Source organism: Pygocentrus nattereri, chromosome 29 (assembly GCF_015220715.1).
Source record: "Pygocentrus nattereri isolate fPygNat1 chromosome 29, fPygNat1.pri, whole genome shotgun sequence".
Classification (NCBI taxonomy): Eukaryota; Metazoa; Chordata; class Actinopteri; order Characiformes; family Serrasalmidae; genus Pygocentrus; species Pygocentrus nattereri.
The window spans coordinates 9,603,103-9,622,583 of record NC_051239.1 but is presented as its reverse complement, the minus strand read 5'-3'; the positions used below and the strand labels follow the sequence as shown (position 1 = coordinate 9,622,583).

Sequence of the window (19,481 nt, the reverse complement as noted above, 5' to 3'; positions counted from 1 at the left end):
CATGTATTCAATCACTTAACAGCTATAGTTGGAGAAATATGGGAATTTGTGGATCTAATAACTGCGGACAGGCAACAAAAGTCATCAATAATTTAAGGCATTTAAAGGGGCTTGTGAAAGGCTGTCTGATTTTCTGCATGCTCTAATTACTTCAGGAGTTCTTTATCTATCTTGTTAACCAAGAAAAATGGTCCAAGACTCTGATATCATTATTGGCAGGATGTCACCAGCAGAAGCTCATTAAAACTGAACTCTTCGTGGAGCACCTAATTAGACAGATAAGTCAGTCCATCTGGTATTTTCACCTTTTCGCCTGGCGTTACTGAGATTCTCCAGATACAGTGCATATACGCTGAGTAGCCATTAGGGAAGCCGGGGGAGGAGAAGTTGCCACTGCTTTCCTGCAAACTGTCTCCACATCCTATTAGAAAAAGAAACAGAGAAGAGGAAGGGGGAGAAAAAAAAAAAAGTTCAGATTAAAGGTGATTTACAATTAACACTGATGAGGACAAGACTAGACTGCAGTTTCTGTTCATCGTTAAAAGGGAGTGCAGCATAGGCTATACACTGTGATCTAGCTCCACGTCACACGAAAGAAAAAAGAAAACAAAAAGGAAACCAAAACAGACCAACTTAACAATGATGGAGATATTCTTTTTCACAAAACAAGTTGAGTACTGAATGTGTGGAAGCACATCTGTTCTTAATAGTAAGCGGTACACTACGCAGTACGTGACCATGTCACATTTTTGAACACTGCCACTGCAAAACATCCAGTGTTGCTCTGATCCAGTTAGAAATTAAAGACTCAGGCTGCAGTGTCTGAAAGGAATAGTCAAAAAATTAAAAAATTACACAATATTCCATGACAATATTATGACAAATGCAGTGCATGAGTCAAGTTTTGTTTGGCGTCAGAAGTTTGCTTCTTGAGTTTCACTTCAGATAGCATTGTACAGACTGCATAAGTTATCAAGTTAAACAGTCTCAGATAGAATTGGTTTCTTGTGGTCATGACGAGCACTGTATCTGGCTTACATCATTTGTTAGCTACATTAGCCTTGAAGAAGCAAACTTCAGACAACAAACATGTCTTGGCTAACTGACTTCATTTGGGGAAAGGGAAAAGCACAGTGTTCCACCTACCCAAGACATAGACAATTTTACTTCTTTAGCTTAGCACTGGAGCTCCAATGCTACAAAGATCAGAAGTCAAGTCACCCAAATCTTTTCTGTAAATACATCCCAAAACCTTCAACCCCCTCAAACTCCATCCAGGTCTTCATCAAGGCTGTGCTGATGTGAATTAGAGCAAAACATGGATAAAAACATAACCTATAGCTGAGTGCTGGGGCAGCTACTATAGACAACGGGTGGAGTGCTCAATTCCAAACCATGCGGTAAGGATTTGTTCATTTTGAAGGTCGTGGTAAGTCATGCTGTGCTTTTAACAACACTGACAAGCCTGCCTTACTGAAGACCTGGTGACAGTTTGAGCAAGTTGAGAGAAATGTTGGAAGTGTATTTATGATTAAGATCTGGCTGATCCACTACATCTTGGGTAAATGGAAAGTTGTGTAAATTTCATTTTTGGCAAAGTGATTTCTTAAAAAAAAAAAAAATTCACCTGAACATGAGGAATCACTAGAAACTTTGGTGATAGCATATAACTGAGACACACGCCTAACAAACAACTAAAAGCAAGAAACAAAAGGAGTAATTGTATTGCATAGTCTTTAAATATAGAACCAAGAAAACTATAAATAAAGCATCCCTAAGGAAGGGCACTGAACTGCACACAGTGCGCTAGAGAATAAAAAAAAAAGAAAAACACTGCTGGCCATCTGGAGAATACATCGACACAGCCAAAGCAATATAGCTTCATTATGATAGTTCTTCATAAATTAGCCACGATGCCTATGGCTCCATAAGAATGTACACAGTGTTCCTTCTGACCAGTTTGAGGAATTGTGAAAGTTTATAGTAGGTCCATGGAGTTCCTACCTGTAAAGCTCAGAGGCTTCAAAGAGCACCTTTCGGCCTCCAGGACCAATTATTATTTCAGTCTTGACTAAAAGGTGCTCATAAAAGAAGCAGCAGAAATGTCATAACTTGAGAGGTAATCTATGTGAGACTGAGGCATTTATAATAAAATCACCTAGCGGCTCACTTTTATCTCTTTCTGTCCCACTAGAGAGCTCATAAATGGGCCACGTTGCTCTGTTTACACTCATTACCTTCCTACAGGCGTGTTTTTGCAGCTGTATAAAAGCGAAGCTGCTGAGGGCCCAGGCCCGCAAGGCCTATCGGAGAGGCCTGTGATGTTTAAAACCATTAACAAGTGGCCTGGCAAGCCACAGGGAGTGACTGATGCTGTGAGGAATGCTGTGCAAAATTTGGATACGCCACGCTACAAGGGGAAGTTTTTCTCCCCCCCTTTTTTCCATTTTTCCATAGCTCGGTTTTCAATATCACCCCCTCTTGCGCCACATCATCTGCTAGCACTGACTCCTCGGAAACAAAGTCACGTGATGTAGGCTCTTTCAATGGACTTTAAATACTGGTGACCATTTTTAGCACAAGCAACTGCCGGCACTGCAATTATTTGTTGGAATCGTGGTTTGAGATCATGAGCTCTTCCCAGGATGGACCTCTAGGAAATTTGCTGCCATTCAATAATATTTGAACTGACTTCGTAGTCCTGTTCTCTGAACAAAGCCTGTAGTTTTTATTTAGCCTACCGGCTGATATACAAACCTCAAGTCTCCCATACTTGTCTATCTTTCTGAGTAATGGGTTGCTTGACTCTGCGGTGCTGTATGTTAGGACATCTCCGTAAAGTTTACACTGTAAATGTGTTGACCTCCTTGCTCTCGATTGCATTACTATACCCCGGAGACCGGCTGTTCTCTCATCTCTTTTTTTATCTGGGAAAAAGAGAGATGACAAACTTCCTGTGCTTGGCCAATGTTTACTCGGCCTTCCACATGCCTGGGAGCCAAGGCGACCGTTGCCAAGATACGGCACCACATCAATCGCAGATGCTCGGCTATTTCCAGACAACGTAAACTGCATCTGGGAAACCTCGGTGAGGGCTTTTCTTCTTCGTCAGAAACTGTAGTGCTGTCCACTGCATGTGCGCTAAAGGCAAAATTGGGAAATCAGCTAAAGGAGTACCCAGATACTGCCGGACGGCAAACCACACTTGTAAATCTTGCACGGCAGTGGCATTTCGGCTTTTAGCAAGTAATTGACAAGCTAGCTTGATGATGTTATAAAGTTTGCAGGATCATGCTAGAGAACACTTTCAAAGAGCACTTGTAGATTTATCTTTCATTTCTCATAACTTTCATCTCTCACAGTCTGTACTTTACAACACCAGGTTAGATTTTGTTTCGAAACTAAGAAAAGCTTACATGCCTTTGCATCTGAACGCAAGTTTATATTACTATTGTTCTTACTTGGACACTTGTAAAGTTTGCGTGCCTGTGCGATGTCTCCTTTGCTCAGCCTCGTCCTCTGGCCGATGGGTGGACGGACTCCATTTATGTCGTACCGTGGTAGAATCGTGTCCAGGAATATCCCTCTGCAAATCAAACGAGGAAAAATAAACAGACTCATAAACATAAGTCTCTTTGTTATATGCTCCAAATCCTTGCATCGTTCTCCCTCATAATGTCGACTTACAGTCCTTATGTCTTTTGCAACTTGTCAGATACTAGATGGTGGTTCAAAAAGAAAAAGACTGCACTTGAATCAAAACATGAACACACAGTACTACAAATGGAGTATTTGCTTGGTCCCCATAAACCTGTGAACAAAAAACCTGGCTGGCAAAGCCTGAAATACAAGAGGTGAACTCAAGTTCATAAGGTGTGATGCACTTGAAGCCAGTGCGTCAACACAGTAAATCAAGCCAGCAAAAAATTCACCAATTTAAGTCTATAAACACTTGACACTTTCTGTCAAAACATCCCTAAAACTTTGTCAGTAAGCAACCAAAATTATTTTTGACAAACAACTGGTAGTTTTAAATTTACAAAGTCATAAAGACCCTCCGAACACACCATATATTATACAGTTATGATACCAATTGGTAACAAAGCTCCTGTAGTTCTAGCTGAAAGCACAGGCACAGGGTTCCAAGGATGGCACATTCACTTGTTTAAGACTGACACTTCGCCGACTGGGACTGAAGCCAAACCCTGTTGTCTGCAGACACAGTTTCACAGGCTGTGGATTTCCTGCGCTTGTGTCTGCTGAACTGAAGAGAACGAAGGGTGGCACAAATAGGAAAGTACTGGGGACATCATTCAGAGCACCTGTGTGACTGAGATACTGTATCTTTTCTTGGTTCCTTTATGATTGGATTCAAATTAGCATTAATTAAAAAACTTGCTCGCAACAAAGTTCAGCGCAGAATGACTGCAGCATAAATGCATCACAGAGTTTAGAATATTATGAGGTGGAACACCTGCACTCTCTCAAACCGCGCCCTTAAGATGATGACCAAGTTTAGAAAAATGCGAATTGTAGGAGGATGCTTTTAAATGTGGTAAAAAAAAAAAAAAAACAGAGGAAAAGGAAAAGGAACTTGGATGCATCAGAAGTCCCGAGACTCCTTTCATATTACTGTAAGTATGATTTGAGTGTCACTCCCATCCTACTTCTGGTCAGCCATAAGGCTCAAGGAATGTCCCTTAAGACAGAATCACTATCCTGGAATCATTTTAAGAGAAAAGACACACCAGGATCCATAGAGATTAATTTTAGACAACTTTCCATTCCCAGGTGACATCATTGACCATGTCATTCTCTTGGGCTATGACCAACTTCCCAAATTCTTAATCATGATGATATCATGAGAATAAAGAACTGTGGAGTGAAGGTCGGAAAGCACACGTTTCCCCCCACCACTGATGAACAAACCACTAACCAATCTTTTCCCCTCGGTGTCTTGTGTCAAAGCCACAAAAAAGATGAGCGCATGAGGGCCCGGCACTGAAAAGGAAAAACATTTGTACAGTACAACGGGATGATTCAGTATCAAAACCTGTCCCTTTCTCACCCTCCAATTCTCACTTTGACACTTTCTGCTAGTTTATTGTCCTGCTTTTCTCTGTATGGTCGTTGGCAAAGGCCTGCTCATTTGTTCGTTCCCATGGGAACCATCCTATCAACAGCAGGCATGCTCAAACAGGCAGGCTGAGCTAACCATTTGAGCTAAAGCAAAAGCTTCAAAGTTTAAGTTGGCCTGTAAAATAGAGACAGACATTGCTGTAATCAGGGGTAACATTTGCATGAAGCATACTCTGCAAACCAGAGGCCGCAGTCAAACCAAGAGCAGAGTAACAGGATCGTAACGGTTCAACTGAGGCTAACTATGTAGCTGTAAAAACGTATAATAAAGTTATGCCACTCAGGACTTGCTAAACTAGCAAGTGAACCTAGATGACCATTTTTAGCTTGTCCAGCCTGTTGGTCTGTCTCCAGTCCCACTCAAAACCTGCTGCTAGCTGTGCGGCTGAACACTAGTGCTCTAGCTGGTGTCAGCTCACACAAAGGACAAGCTAGTAGCTCTTTATTTGCTTTGGCCCAGCTCCATACGTACCAGTCCCAGGAATAAAAGTATCCCCGAGGAGAACTGGAAGGACCGGGGGCAAGAGCCAGCTGAGGGGATCAGAAAACATGCCCCAGACAAACACCCAGGAGCACTAACCCCTCTGCCTAAAGGAAAGGTTGAAAACCTGAGGGCATGGCATGAAATCCTCCCAACACAGGCACGGGTAAACGACCCAGCTTCCCACGGAGATTTACAGTATGAGCACTCTCCAAACACAAGAGTGCATGATGGGAAAAATCAGAGAGCCCTGTTAAAACTCCTAGAAGTGTGGGAGCCAATAAGAACTCAGGGAGGAAGGTGGAAAGAGATCAGACACCTTGTATTGACTTGGAAAAAAGCTAACAAAGTCAGTTGTGTTTGAACATTGAGGTTTAAATCTCTTGTTGCGGGATCTCAGTTTTTTTAATAAAAAAAGGCAAGAATTTCCACAAAGGCTTCAAGAATTTCAAAGTCAGAAGGTACAAGCAGGAACAGCCTGATGTATTGATTATAAATTTATGGCAAGAAAGGTTTTCATAAAGACCAAGGTTCTGCTCTGAGATGAGCCTTTGCTCGTTTCATCATCCAGTTACTATATTTAGCTCAGGTTTCCCGCAAAACTCCCAGAAGACAGCCTGAGGACAATAAGAGAGACAGTGCAGCAGCACTGCTTTCTGAGCGAAATCAAACGGCATCAACAGAAACAGGCTGTACACTGGTCACCATCCTATCTATGAAGCTACACCTTCACCTGCTTAGGTTCTAACTAATCTGTGTTTTCCAGAGGCCATTCAGTGGCTAGTTTTTGGGATTTTGGATTGGTTGCAAACTTAGTAGGAACAAATTCAAACATTAATTTACTGTTACCCAACATCTACTGGCAGACCCAGAGCCTTACAGTCAATAAGTCATGTGTCTACTTGCATGAAATTTGCTTCACATATACAGCTTAATTACAGTTTCTTCAAGTGAGGCATTTCAAATGTTCTCCCTCTTTGGAGAATCTTCCTAATTTATAGCAATCCAATTTATTTGAAATATATTTGGGCAGCTGCCCAGGCACTGAGAAAGAATGGGAGAGGGAGCGAGAAAGAGCTAAAAAAATAAGAACAAAAGAAGAAGAAACAGCTGGTTCCCATATAGAGGCAATGTAAGAATGATCCCAGTCTTAGCACCCTCCCCCCCACCAACCCACCCCATTGCAGGCCTTGTTTGCGTGTGTCTCAGCTCATGTTACCCTCACTTTAGGGGAACTGTCAGAATTGGTCACGGAAAGTCAGGTTAGACGCATGGAATGGGAATAACATTCTTCTATCCCATCACCAAAAAACCCCTGAAAGCTCTTCCAGAATTCACTTCCGTTCGGCTAAGCTTTTGCCCAAACAGGGAGAATAAAATACCCGTTTCTTCTTCAGAAGTCAAGGCATCTTAAGGCCAGCACAATCAATCTCTTCCACCTATGTGCCATTAGCTGGTTCAGTGCAGATCTAAAGGTATTTCTCATGCAAGCTGTTAGCATGTGCTTGTATCACCAGCATTAAGGTACCCTTACTGAAAGGCTCAAAGCCATTCTCCTTATTTGAACAAGAGTTGGCTTTAGGCTGTCAAAATCAGTTAGGAAAAGTCAGGATAGACACATGGAATGGGAATTAGTCTTCTATCCAATCAACAAAACTGAAAATTCTCCCTGAATTCCCTCCCGCTCAGCTAAGAACTTTTTCCAAACAGGGAGAATTAAATACTAGTTTTTGCTTTGAGATGAGGGGTAAGTGATACAGCAAATACATATCGCATACTTAATGAAATTACCACACTAAACAATATGTGACAATATTTATTTTGTCAGACATCTGATCAGAAAAACAGGGAACAAAATGGTGCTACATTTTTAAAAATACTATCAAAACATGATTTTTATGCAATATTTTATTATCCATTATTGTCCATTTTATCAGCTCCACTGACCATACAGGTGCACTGTGTAGTTCTACAGTTACAGACTGCAGTCCATCTGTTTCTCTGCATACTCTGTTAGCCCCCTTTACCCTGTTCATGAATGGTCAGAACCCCCACAGAGCAGGTATTATTAGAGTGGTGAATCATCCTCAGAGACACTGACGTGTTGGTGTGTTAGTGTGTGTTGTGCTGGTCTGAGCAGTTTTTAAACACCTCAGTGTCACTGCTGGACTGAGAATAGTCCACCAACCAAAAATATCCAGCCATCAGGGTCTTGTGGGCAGCGTCCTATGACCAATGATGGACTAGAGGATGACCAACAATAAATGTGCAGCAGCAGATGAGCTGTCGTCTCTGACTTTACATCTACAAGCTGGGCCAACAGTTGGGGAGTGTGTAATGGAGCGGACAGTGAGTGGACACAGTGTTTAAAACTCCAGCAGCACTGCTGTGTCTGATCCACTCATACCAGCACAACACACACTAACACACCATCACCATATCAGTGTCACTGCAGTGCTGAGGAATGATGCACCACCCAAATAGTACCTGCTCTGTGAGGTTGCATGGGGGTCCTGACCACTGAAGAATATGAAGAGAAACAGATGGACTACAGTCTGTAACTGTAGAACTACAGAGTGCAGCTATACAGTAAGAGGAGCTGATAAAATGCACAATGAGCGTAGAAACAAGGAGGTGGTCATAATAAACTGCTCAGTGAGTGTATATTGTAATATTGCCCAGCCTTATTTGAGATTCAAGGCATCTCAGGGTCAGAACGATCACTCTCTTCCACCTATGTGTCATTATCTGACATTATCCCAGTGCACATCCAAGAGTATTTCTCATGCAAGCTGTTAGCATGTGCTTTTATTGCTAGCATTATCATACATAATACCTCTACTGCAGGGCCCAAAGCCATCAAGAATGAAAGAACCTCAGCTTTGCATGATATAGGACTGAGCAGCCCTCCTTGACCCACACCTTTAAGAGTCTCTTTGACCCCAAAACACATCTTGCAAATGACAGTGCTAACCGTTTGAGGAGTTTCACAGATGAGACAGAGACATGAATGAGTGCCTCTGCCTGTGTGGATGAAAAATGGGGTCAATCAGTCCATTGGGACATAGTGACCCAGCCATACCGATAAAACATTCATCCTCCTTTAGCCAAAGATTTGGAGCAGTCACTACTACGAGTTCAGCGTTCATGTCAAAGCCACGTAACCCGAGCTTAACTGCAAAGCTTCTTTCACATTTACGGGTGTATTCATATGACGTGGCATATAAAACATGCATGTGAATATCTCACAACTCTACTAGGTTTCCCGAGCCCAAGCCATGCTGAAAGCATAATGAAAGAGGACCGAATGCTATCTTCATACATCATGCTACACCTCAGGAAATTCCCAATCTATGAAAAGTATTTTCATGGATTTAAAAAGGGTCCCAGCCTAATATCTACTGGATTATTCAGGAGTCCAATGGGGCTTGGGGTGTACTTCTCTGAAAGCTCATGATCATCATCGCTAACAGTGCAGCCACAGTGAAATCTGCTGCATGTTGCAGGAGGCATTGCCTCATTCTCTCAGAACAAATGTCACAACAGTATGTAACCCCCGTGCCAGATTGTGTCATTTTCAACAAGTCCGAGTTTCTCCCTGGTGAAATCGAGTGTTCTCATAAACCGGAGGACCGTGGTAATGGAAGATTATGCAATGCACTCAAACACCTCTGGAACCCTGCAGCCTATTATGACTAGTGAGGCACACGTGTCGGGCGCTTAACACTCAGGCTAATTCAGCAACACAAAGTGGTCATTAGTGAGCAGCAGTGCTTTTATTACTCATTAAAAATCAGTAGAAAAGAGAAAGGGAAAGCAAAGAATAAGGGCCCCAATAAACGCAATAAATACCTTAAAAAATTGGCTTTCTTCATGAGGAAAGTGAAAGAAAATGCAAAAAAGCAAGATGAAAAGAATGAAAATAAGAAACAGCAAGAAAGAAAGAAAGAAAGAAAGAAAGAAAGAAAGAAAGAGTAGAGTACTGTAATAACAATATAACAGAACAACAGTACAATAAGCTCCAATATGTACCTCAAAATCTGAATGAAGAAAGAACAAAAGAAAGACAGAAATAGAAAGAAAGACAAAAAGACAGAAATACAGAAAGAAACAAAGAAAGAACAAAAGAAAGACAGAAATGGAAAGAAAGACAGAAATACAGAAAGAAACAAAGAAAGAACAAAAGAAAGACAGAAATAGAAAGAAAGACAGAAATACAGAAAGAAACAAAGAAAGAACAAAAGAAAGACAGAAATAGAAAGAAAGACAGAAATACAGAAAGAAACAAAGAAAGAACAAAAGAAAGAAAGACAGAAATACAGAAAGAAACAAAGAAAGAACAAAAGAAAGACAGAAATAGAAAGAAAGACAAAAAGACAGAAATACAGAAAGAAACAAAGAAAGAACGAAAGAAAGACAGAAATAGAAAGAAAGACAAAAAGACAGAAATACAGAAAGAAACAAAGAAAGAACGAAAGAAAGACACCTCTTTATGTTACAATGCAATCATTAGAGAAAAATGAAATACACTGGTTTATGGGGAAAGTGGGAGAAAAAGAAAGAACAAGAAACAACACAAAAAAACCCAAAAGAAAGAAAGAAAATCTGTACATATCTGTACACTAAAGCTGCACTATACAGCGCTGAACTTCGTGCAGCTGCAGGCCTCCATGTAGCGCGTTTTATATTTCAAAAGAATCCACCATTAAATGGAAAACAACACACTTTTTGATCACCATCCTTCTTCATGCCGGCTGTGGCATAATAGGGTGGAAAAGCTCTGAAGCTGTCACCTCCACACCTGCCTCACATCACAGCCGAGCGAATCAAAACCTGGCTGATTAGGGAAATTAATGGTCCAGCTGAGCAGCTTTGACATTTGTCTCACGTGAGCAGCTCCTTCTGAGCTTTAAACAGCCGGCTCATCGCACAGGAGCCCACATTAAACGCCTGGAGCAGTGGCTACAAACCTTCAAAGGGCGGCTTCAAAGGCTACACTCAGTGACGAGGCTATTCGCACTGTGAACTTTCAAAAAAAATAAATAATAATAATAAAGGGGGTCCTTCAAGTTGTGGCAGAGGAATAGTGTAAAAGCCAGGCCTGGTAGCAGCAGTGGTGTCAATGAGGGCGACAGGACTTGATTAAAACCCAATCAGTCTTGCTGGCCTGTTGCCATGGAAGCAAGCCAGAAACAGAAATCAAACCAGAGGCAAACAATGTGGGATCCTCCAAAATCTCAATTAAAAGTTCACCAAGCAAATTAATTTCATTATTACCTAAATACACAAACACCAACACTGACAAACATATTTATATCTGCACATGAATGGCCTCTTCTTAGGCCCAGTCCCTTTTCTTCTTTTTACCCTACCCCTTGGTTTCGAGGGTCACCCTAACCCCTTGGAACAGAAAGCTCAGCAACCTCACTACATTTAGGGCATCATATGCTTACAAAGAGGGGATATAAAACAATTATTTATTATCACCCACCGCTGATTCATTACGGTACGGAGCTGAAGTCAGATATTCACCAGGTTTTTGTTCAAATTTTCCTGTTCCACCTTAAATGCTGCATCAGTTACAGTCTGGCGCTTCAGGCATCAACACTGCTGGACTATTTAAGGTGGAACGGGAAAGTTAGTAACCTAGCTACTGAGACATTAGCATTATCCGTTACAGATTTTTTATGCTTGTTATGAAGAAAATGACCATAATACATTGAAATGATATTAATTTAAGATAAAATAATTATTAGCATCATTTTTTAATGAAGAAAATCACATCTGTGGGATTCTTTGGTCGTTTGCCATGTAGCCCCATCACTTCTCCCTACCCTGCTATCTCAACAAAAATTGGGACACCCCTAGACGTGAACGCATGAACGCATGCGTGAACACATAAAACAGAGGGCTAAAGGCTAAGTGGTAGGGGCAACTGGTGAAATGGGATTGGGCCTTAGTTTTCACATTATCTTTGCTTGGTAATGTCCAGACTAGAGTTTGAATTGACATTGAATGACATTGTGTCTTTCATTTGCTTTGGTTGGTTTCCCACTGAAATGGCCAATGTGCATCAATTAACCCATATGGTTGTGGGTTACACAGGGGTCACCTGATGCATTACTGCCATTTTGATTGGCGTGTTTCACAAAGTTGCAACCGTTGTAGCTGAGTTGCAGGACACTTCACATTATGCAACTCAAATGCAATTTAGTGTCATGTAGGTTTCAAGCAAGTTGCAAGAAAGTTTCACCATTTAAAGCCAGCCTTGAATCCATGTACACGAGTGCTGAGACACATATACACAGACTTTAATGCATACACGGCCCCCTGTTCTCAACCTGATATCAGTGAGCGCCTTGAGAAGTACAATAGCTTCATTGTGAAAGCTCAGCAGGAAGATGTAAGAAGAGAAAGATGGCAGGATAGTTGTGTTAGTCCAGGGGACTCAGCAAAGGTCACCCTGAGGGAACAGACAAGAAGATCCAGACTTCTTGCAACAGTGAGTGAGACGATGCAGAGTCTGTGTAGTAGTTCGTGCAATGAGATTATTGTGCTTTTAAGACGAGCAACAACAACAACAAAAAAAAAAAACAGGATTCTGACATGATGGTGGTAGATCAGATCAATGTATCTGAAAAGAGCAAAAGCATGTAAATAAACAACCGTCACCCAAGTTTAAATCATTAGCTCCACCCAAAAAATGACCTCGACTTTTGTTTGCACAAGACAACTAAGCAAAACTGCACTAGTGACTAAAAGTCAGTTGTAGCATGAAGAGTGCGGAATTCCATTCAACCCAATGCAAAACTTCAGCACAAATGGAACGCTAGTTTTAAAAAACTATGTAAGGCTGAGTTTCCCATGTACCATGCTACACTGTCAGGCTGCACTGAGTTGTTGTAGCTAATCAAAAAAAGGCAGATGTGACAACAAAGAATTGGCCACCATGCTAAACAAACAAAAAAGCAAACAAAAGTACATCTAAACTACATCCGAACTGTGTGACGCTTCACATGCCTACAAAATACATAAATATTAAAGCTACACTAAGTAAGATCTGGGGAACTCCCACGTTTAGCAGCATGCCGAAGACCATTTTGTAATGTGGGTTGTGCTTCGGACCCCTGATGAGTCTGATGATTTCAGTGTGCTGAAAGAGATTCAGAAACATTCAAAGAGAACTCAGTCAAAACTTGGTGAAGGATGATGTGAATAAATGATTTACTACCGTCACCATATCTTCATTGATTTCACGTCTGAGATCTAAAGATTGAGCCAAACATTCCTTTTGTGTCTGTGACTTTAATAAGTAAAGATATGTGACGTTGTCCGAAAAACTTTCAGCAAATCTGACCCAACACCTCTGGCTTTTAAACAATTAATTCAGGATTTACAGGGCACCTCGCAGCGCACACACACACACACACACACATACACACACACACACACACACACACACACACACACACACACTATATTTTAGTGGGTTTTTCCCCCTCCTGAGTAATGCTACTCTTCTCAGTTTTAACTTAACTGAAACTCGCTTTGAATTTACACTCTACGTCAAGTATATTAGAAACACCTTAAACTATACGGGTGTACAATTAAGAAGCCCATCTGTTGCTGGATTCTGTTGCTGGATTCTGTTGCTGGATTCTGGATGATGTTGCTAGGGTTTCAAACATGTCACTGTCATTCCTAAGTTAAGTTAGAAGCACTACTCAAAAACATCCACCTAAGAGCCGCTCTGTGGTCAGAAACTGACCGCAGATGAAGAGCTAGAGAATATAACTGTACACCGACTGTTTCTAATAAACTTGCCGGTGAGTATAAGTGTTTTCACAAAAACTAAGCTGCGTGCTACAATTTGTCCTGTGGTTGGAAGGGACCACTACTACGAAAGAATGCGTTTGTGGGCGGCGCATGAACAGCTCAACTCAGGCAAGAGGCAAAATTTATCACCTTCAGAGTTAAACCTGCATAAGCACATGCTGGAGAAAATAAAAGACAGTAATGCATGTTCTGAACAGAAAATATTAACCGGCCATTTCATTCCTGATTCTTCTAGAGCCAACAGTTCCATATTTGAGGAGTTTGCTTTACGCCCTATTTTAGTTCGGATTCCAACAGCACAAAGTACATCAGAGAAAAAGCTATTGGAAGATAATGAAGCCTCTTACCTGGAAAATGTGTTTCTGGCATAGTGCATGATACTGTCAAAGTCGTAGACTTCCCCAAGAGAGTCCACTTCACCAGGCTCCATCTTCAAGAAGTTGTATTCCTGTCCTGTGGTGAAATCATAGAGACCGCTGCATGAGGCCTTGTGGTCAGGAGTGGAAACTACTTGAACTTTCACCTGATGCTACTGAAGTGATCATTCACTTGAATAAAAGTAAAAGGTATTAATAAAGAAAAACACTCAAGTGAAAATTGTGCAGTGGAAAACTAAGTAATTACTTAAGTCAGTCCTGCGTTAACTAACTTACTGGCTACCTAAGATAGCCCACAGCTAACCTTGAAAGCTAATTTATATTAGCTAAACCACTTACATAGAACACATGCAACAGCCAAGGGGATCAAACTGGCGACCTTCCAGTCACAGGGCTGGTTCCCTAACCTCCAGCCCACAAGTGCCCCAATAACAAGAAGCGCAACAGCTTTTCAGTAATCATAAAGCTGTTGCATATGTTCTTTGTGAGTGGTTGAGAAGGTCCTTTTGTAATGTGGGTTGTGCTTCGGACCCCTGATGAGTCTGATGATATCTGTGCGTTGAAAGAGATTCAGAAATACTCAAAGAGAACTCAGTCAAAACTTGGCGAAGGACGATGTGAATAAATTATTTACTACCGTCACCAAATCTTCATAAATAACATTGATTTCACATCTGAGATCTAACCCCCAACTGCTCCCTGGGCGCCATGGATAGGGCTGCCCACTGCTCCAGGCAAGTGTGCTCACTGCCCCCTAGTGTGCATGTATGTGGGTGTTTCATTGCACGGATGGGTTAAATGTGGTGGTCTAATTCCACAGTTGGCAAATAGTTCTAAATTCTAAATTATTATTCTAAAATGGTGAACATGTGAAACAAGTAAACAGCAAAACACTTAGCAAGGATGAACTATAGCTAGAAACAGGTAGCCAGCCAGCCAGTTTCTACCTGAGGCTGTGAAACAGTAAAATTTTGTGTGTAGGTTTTATTAAGAATTAAATCAGCCGAGATTAATACTTTGTTAGAGATAAGTAACAACAAAAGTTGTTGCTAGAATTAAATAGCTAGGATTAGTTAGCCAGCCAGCTGGCTGTAATTTCTTCCCAAGACTGGAAGTGAAGACTTTTCACTTTGTAAGTTTTATATAAAATTAAAAAAATGAAGTGAAATTTTGTTAGATGTGAATTATAATTATACTCAAAATGGTACACATTAGCTTACCTTGAGAGCCAGTTCAAATGAGCTAAATTAGCTAGCTAACATGGGTACTTGCATAGAACATAACTGACAGCCTTATGTTCGCTAAAAAGCTGTCTGTGCTGATATTTTAAAATGAGAAAAAAACTCTTACAAATAACTGTTGTGATAATTATACACAGATGTACCCATCAGTTTACCCTGAATAGTAGCTTACATTAGATAAAACAGGCATTTGCAAAGAAATAGCTCAAATAAATAAGCTGGGATTAGTCAGCCAGTCAGCTAATTCATTCCTGAAGCTGGAGTAGTTTTTAATAAGAATTGCAACAGCTGAGACGAAAGTGTTACTCAAGTGAAATTACTCTGACACTTCCTATAATAATTGCTCCAACAAATACAGAGTCAAGGACAATTTTACATAATCACTATAATGAACATAGCTCTAAAGTGTTACATTCCACCCTACGTATTACGGCTGAATCAAGAAACCTTCCAAAACGTCCAAAACTTCCAAAAGTGAAAACACTGAAGACCACAGCTGCAGTCATGGGCTGGAGGTTAGGGAACCAGCCCTGTGACCGGAAGGTCGCTGGTTCTATCCCCTTGGCTGACAGTCCATGACCGAAATGCCCTTGAGTAAGGCACCTAACCCCCAATTGCTCCCTGGGTGCCGTGGATTGGGCTGCCCACCACTCTGGTCAAGTGTGCTCACTGCCCCCTAGTGTGCATGCATGTGGGTGTTTACTACACGGATGGGTTAAATGCGAAGGTCTAATTCCACAGTTGGCAAATAGTTCTAAATTCTAAAATTCAGCCAGTTTAAAGAAGACTGATGTTTTAATTCACCCCATTATGGTCTATGGGTTCCTCAATGACATCAACTCCTCAATTTACTTCTCATATTTAGTGGGTTTTGTGAGGAATTCAGCAAAGTAGGCTATTAGTGGTGAAGTGTTCATAAAGCTAACCACACATGGAACCTCACAGAAACTGAACGAACATTTTCACTGCGGACAGTATCGTAAACTCGTGAATTTATTTTAGGTCAACATGATAAATTCTCAGGGTTAATCTGAAAGGTACGTGTTCCAATCTCAAAATTACTATTGGGCTATTGGCTGTGCTGCTTCCATGAGTCACACACCAATAAAAAAATGAATGCAGGTTACACCTAAGAATTAAGGTCAGAAGATTCTGGCACAAAGTGGCATCCAAGCATTCATGAATGAGATGTTATTGAGCTGTTACTCAACCACATAATCACGAGTAGCAGGTTATTAGGCCACGGCAGGTAGGTTCCACCATTAGAGCAGAGATTTTGGCCAGTCTTCCTAAATACTAGGATTAAAGCAGACTGAGAAATATGCACATGGGAGGATTTGTCCTGTTCCCTTTTGCCAAGAATGTGTCTTGTAAAGGTAGCCATGTTATTCCAGGCCTGCAGTGTAACAGCTGGTGAAATGTTCACTGAGCGTTACCACTATGTTCTCTCATCAGTCTAAGAGTAGAAGATGTGCACCTCTTTTGGTTCTTGAACAAAAATGTTCCCTGACAAAATGTTCCTAGAGGGCCCATATTCATAAAATTTGTTTGGCATTTTCATGTTTTATTCTCTGGAAAGTGTGGATTTATGACCGTAAACATGAATCATTTTTCCAACCTTTCTTCCTTAGAACTAAATAGGCTTTATGCTGAAAGGGCTGTTATATGTGAATAACTCATGGTTGTGATATCACTACCACACTGACTTCAAAATGGACCATTTTTGCATTGTAGTTTCCATATTTTGACTGTAGGGAATGGAAATTCTGAAAGGGAGCTCCATTTTTTTTTAAAAGGTTCTACAGTATTGAATGGTTAATATGTAAACAAAGTCATTCTGAGTGGTTTAATCTGAAATGTTCTGTTCTAAAGTTTGGAATCTTTCAGATAAAAAAAAATTCTCCCCAATAAAGTTGTATTCAGTTCCACACACTAGTTAGGACTCCCACAATGATATGACACCATCTAGCTCTAGGAGGGCAAAGGCAAGCACAAGCATCTTCCGAGTCATGTGAAGCGCCACCGCATCTTTCGAACTGCTGCTGGCGTAATGCCACTGAACAGCTGTGCGAGCTTGGAGGAGAACACTACCAGCCCGTTCTGTTATGTCTCTCATGGACTTCTGACCGGAGTTCGAACTCACAATCTCCAGATGATAGAGCCAGCTCTTTGATAGTCGTGACGCTTGGAAGCACCATTCTAGGTAAACCTACCGAGTGTTCATAGTGATGGTGACAGTCTAAAGAATTTACTGCCTCTAAAATCTCCCACACAGAAAGTTACTACACTAAGTGGTTAAGAACTTGCTGACTGGCACCCAAGACATTGTTTTATGATAGCTCTGAGAAGGTTTTAGCCTTCTTAAACATATTTTGTAAACCATTCCTGACAGAGAGGTCCGTATAGGCTGTTATAAGACAAAGTGATCCCCCCAAAAATGATTTGGATTGATCATGAATGTGGAGTGACCATTTGCATGGTTAAAGATTGTGATGTGACTTCTTTCTGACACAGATGTATGTTGTTTAGTAGTTGTCTTACCTGGCTGGATGTTGTCCCGAATGATGGTGACATGGTCATCTCGATCAGGCCGTGTGTGCTCGTGCCAGAATCCAATCACATGACCAAGCTCATGCACCACGATTCCAAACTTGTCACAGTTTTTCCCAATGGATATGGCCTGGGGTCCTCCGCCCCTGCGGCCCACGTACGAACAACACCTAGGAGGAGAGCCACTTCATTACCACTTCAACACCATTGTCATACGTCTTATTCAAGAAATAAAACACAAAGAACTTGCAAGGGTAGCCATTAATAATATATTGGGATCTGATATTACAGAAGTCTTATGTTATGTAATTCATTGGTCCTAAAAGAGAAATTTGTCATTGTGCTACCAAACTATGCCCAACAGACAAGTGCCACCTGGTGCAGTGTGGGATTAAGGCCATGCACAAGGGCACAACCAAGTACAACCAGTAAGCCCTGTGATTTGAGCCCACAACCTTCCGGTTGCTACCTCTAACAAAAGTCCTACCTTGGGAATAATGCCAAAGCTTACATGTTTGGTATGTCAGAGCTAGGCATGCAGGACCAAGATCAGAACTGGCATATTTTTACTTTAAACAAGAAAAACTGTCAATCTGCCAATTTATTTTGTTTATTTTGGTCAATTTGTGTTATAATTTTACATGACAATAACATGAGGCAGGTAAGTGCACTTGCTCAGTATTTGAGTGCTGCTACTACACCCATACAAAAAAAGCTATAGCATAATTATGCATGACACGTACATCATTTTCATTTATAAACTTTTCATTTATAAACTTATAAAGTCTTTATGAGTTAAATAAAGCTCACCAGTTTAATGCACTCTGTGTTTTGTTCACACACATCCCAATCTACAGAAAAAGAGCAGGAACTGGCCACCCAGCAGAACCATAAACACACACACACGCGCGCACGGGTATAGCTTGTGTGTGTGGGCGCAACAGGCCACTCTCTAATTACTGAGCATCCAGTGGCTCAAAAAATGATGCCTTGAACTTTACACCACAGAGTTCACTGACTGACACACACACACACACACACACACACACACACACACACACACACACACACACACACACTCTCTCTTTCTGACACACACATACACCCAGATGTGCATGCTAGCCATGACATGGGCACTAATACACCATGACAGACCTGAATTTTTTAACTTTACACTGGTAACAATCTGGATGGTCATTTGCTACGTCGGCCTATAGAACATGACATCCATTATTTCCTTTAAAAAGCAAAATATGCCTCACCAGAACATAATGTACATTCCCACAGTGCCTCAGTCCATTTCAGACACATCTAAAATTGAAATTTTTAATTCTAAAAAAAGACCTTCCAGTTACTCACTGAAGAACAATGGGCCTCATTTACCCCACTCAGTTTTCTTAAGAAGAAATTTCTTCTTAAAACCCCTTTACACAGTTTTCACGAAGATTCTGACATTCATCACTGTTTTCCTATTTGGGATTTGTTTTTAGCTAAGAACAGAATCTACACACACTCAAGAGCACAAAGGAGAGAACAGTTCTGCAGTTTAAAAACACGTCACACTTTTTTTTTGGACCTTTCTCAAGAACACATTTAAGATAACACTTAAGTAGATGTTGGTGAATGAGGCCTAGATTATTCACGAATGTATTTTTGGCAAAGAGCTGAGCCTCAACCCACCCCTGCTCATTTACCTGATAAGATCAATTATTAAGTATTTTGTCTTTGTACTCCTTTTTTTGGCTGTTTTTATTTGCATTTTACATACTACACCAACTTTTTTTGAACCAAGGTTTGTGTTATTAGCCATATATATTTCAAGGTATCATATTTTTGTCTCAGTTGAGCCACCACAAT

The 19,481-nt window shown here is 41.0% G+C and overlaps 1 protein-coding gene across 1 annotated transcript in view; it reads right to left on the bottom strand.

The window, feature by feature from the left end:
* The window catches only part of bmp1a (bone morphogenetic protein 1a), an 84,430-nt gene that overhangs the window by 21,216 nt on the left and 43,733 nt on the right, over positions 1-19,481 (bottom strand). Inside the window, exons 5-8 of the mRNA XM_017696338.2 lie at positions 17,616-17,794; positions 13,804-13,909; positions 3,462-3,586; positions 306-421 (exon numbers count right to left, since the gene is read on the bottom strand). Coding sequence (XP_017551827.1) covers positions 306-421; positions 3,462-3,586; positions 13,804-13,909; positions 17,616-17,794 — 526 coding nt within the window. The remainder of the gene's footprint in view (positions 1-305; positions 422-3,461; positions 3,587-13,803; positions 13,910-17,615; positions 17,795-19,481) is intronic.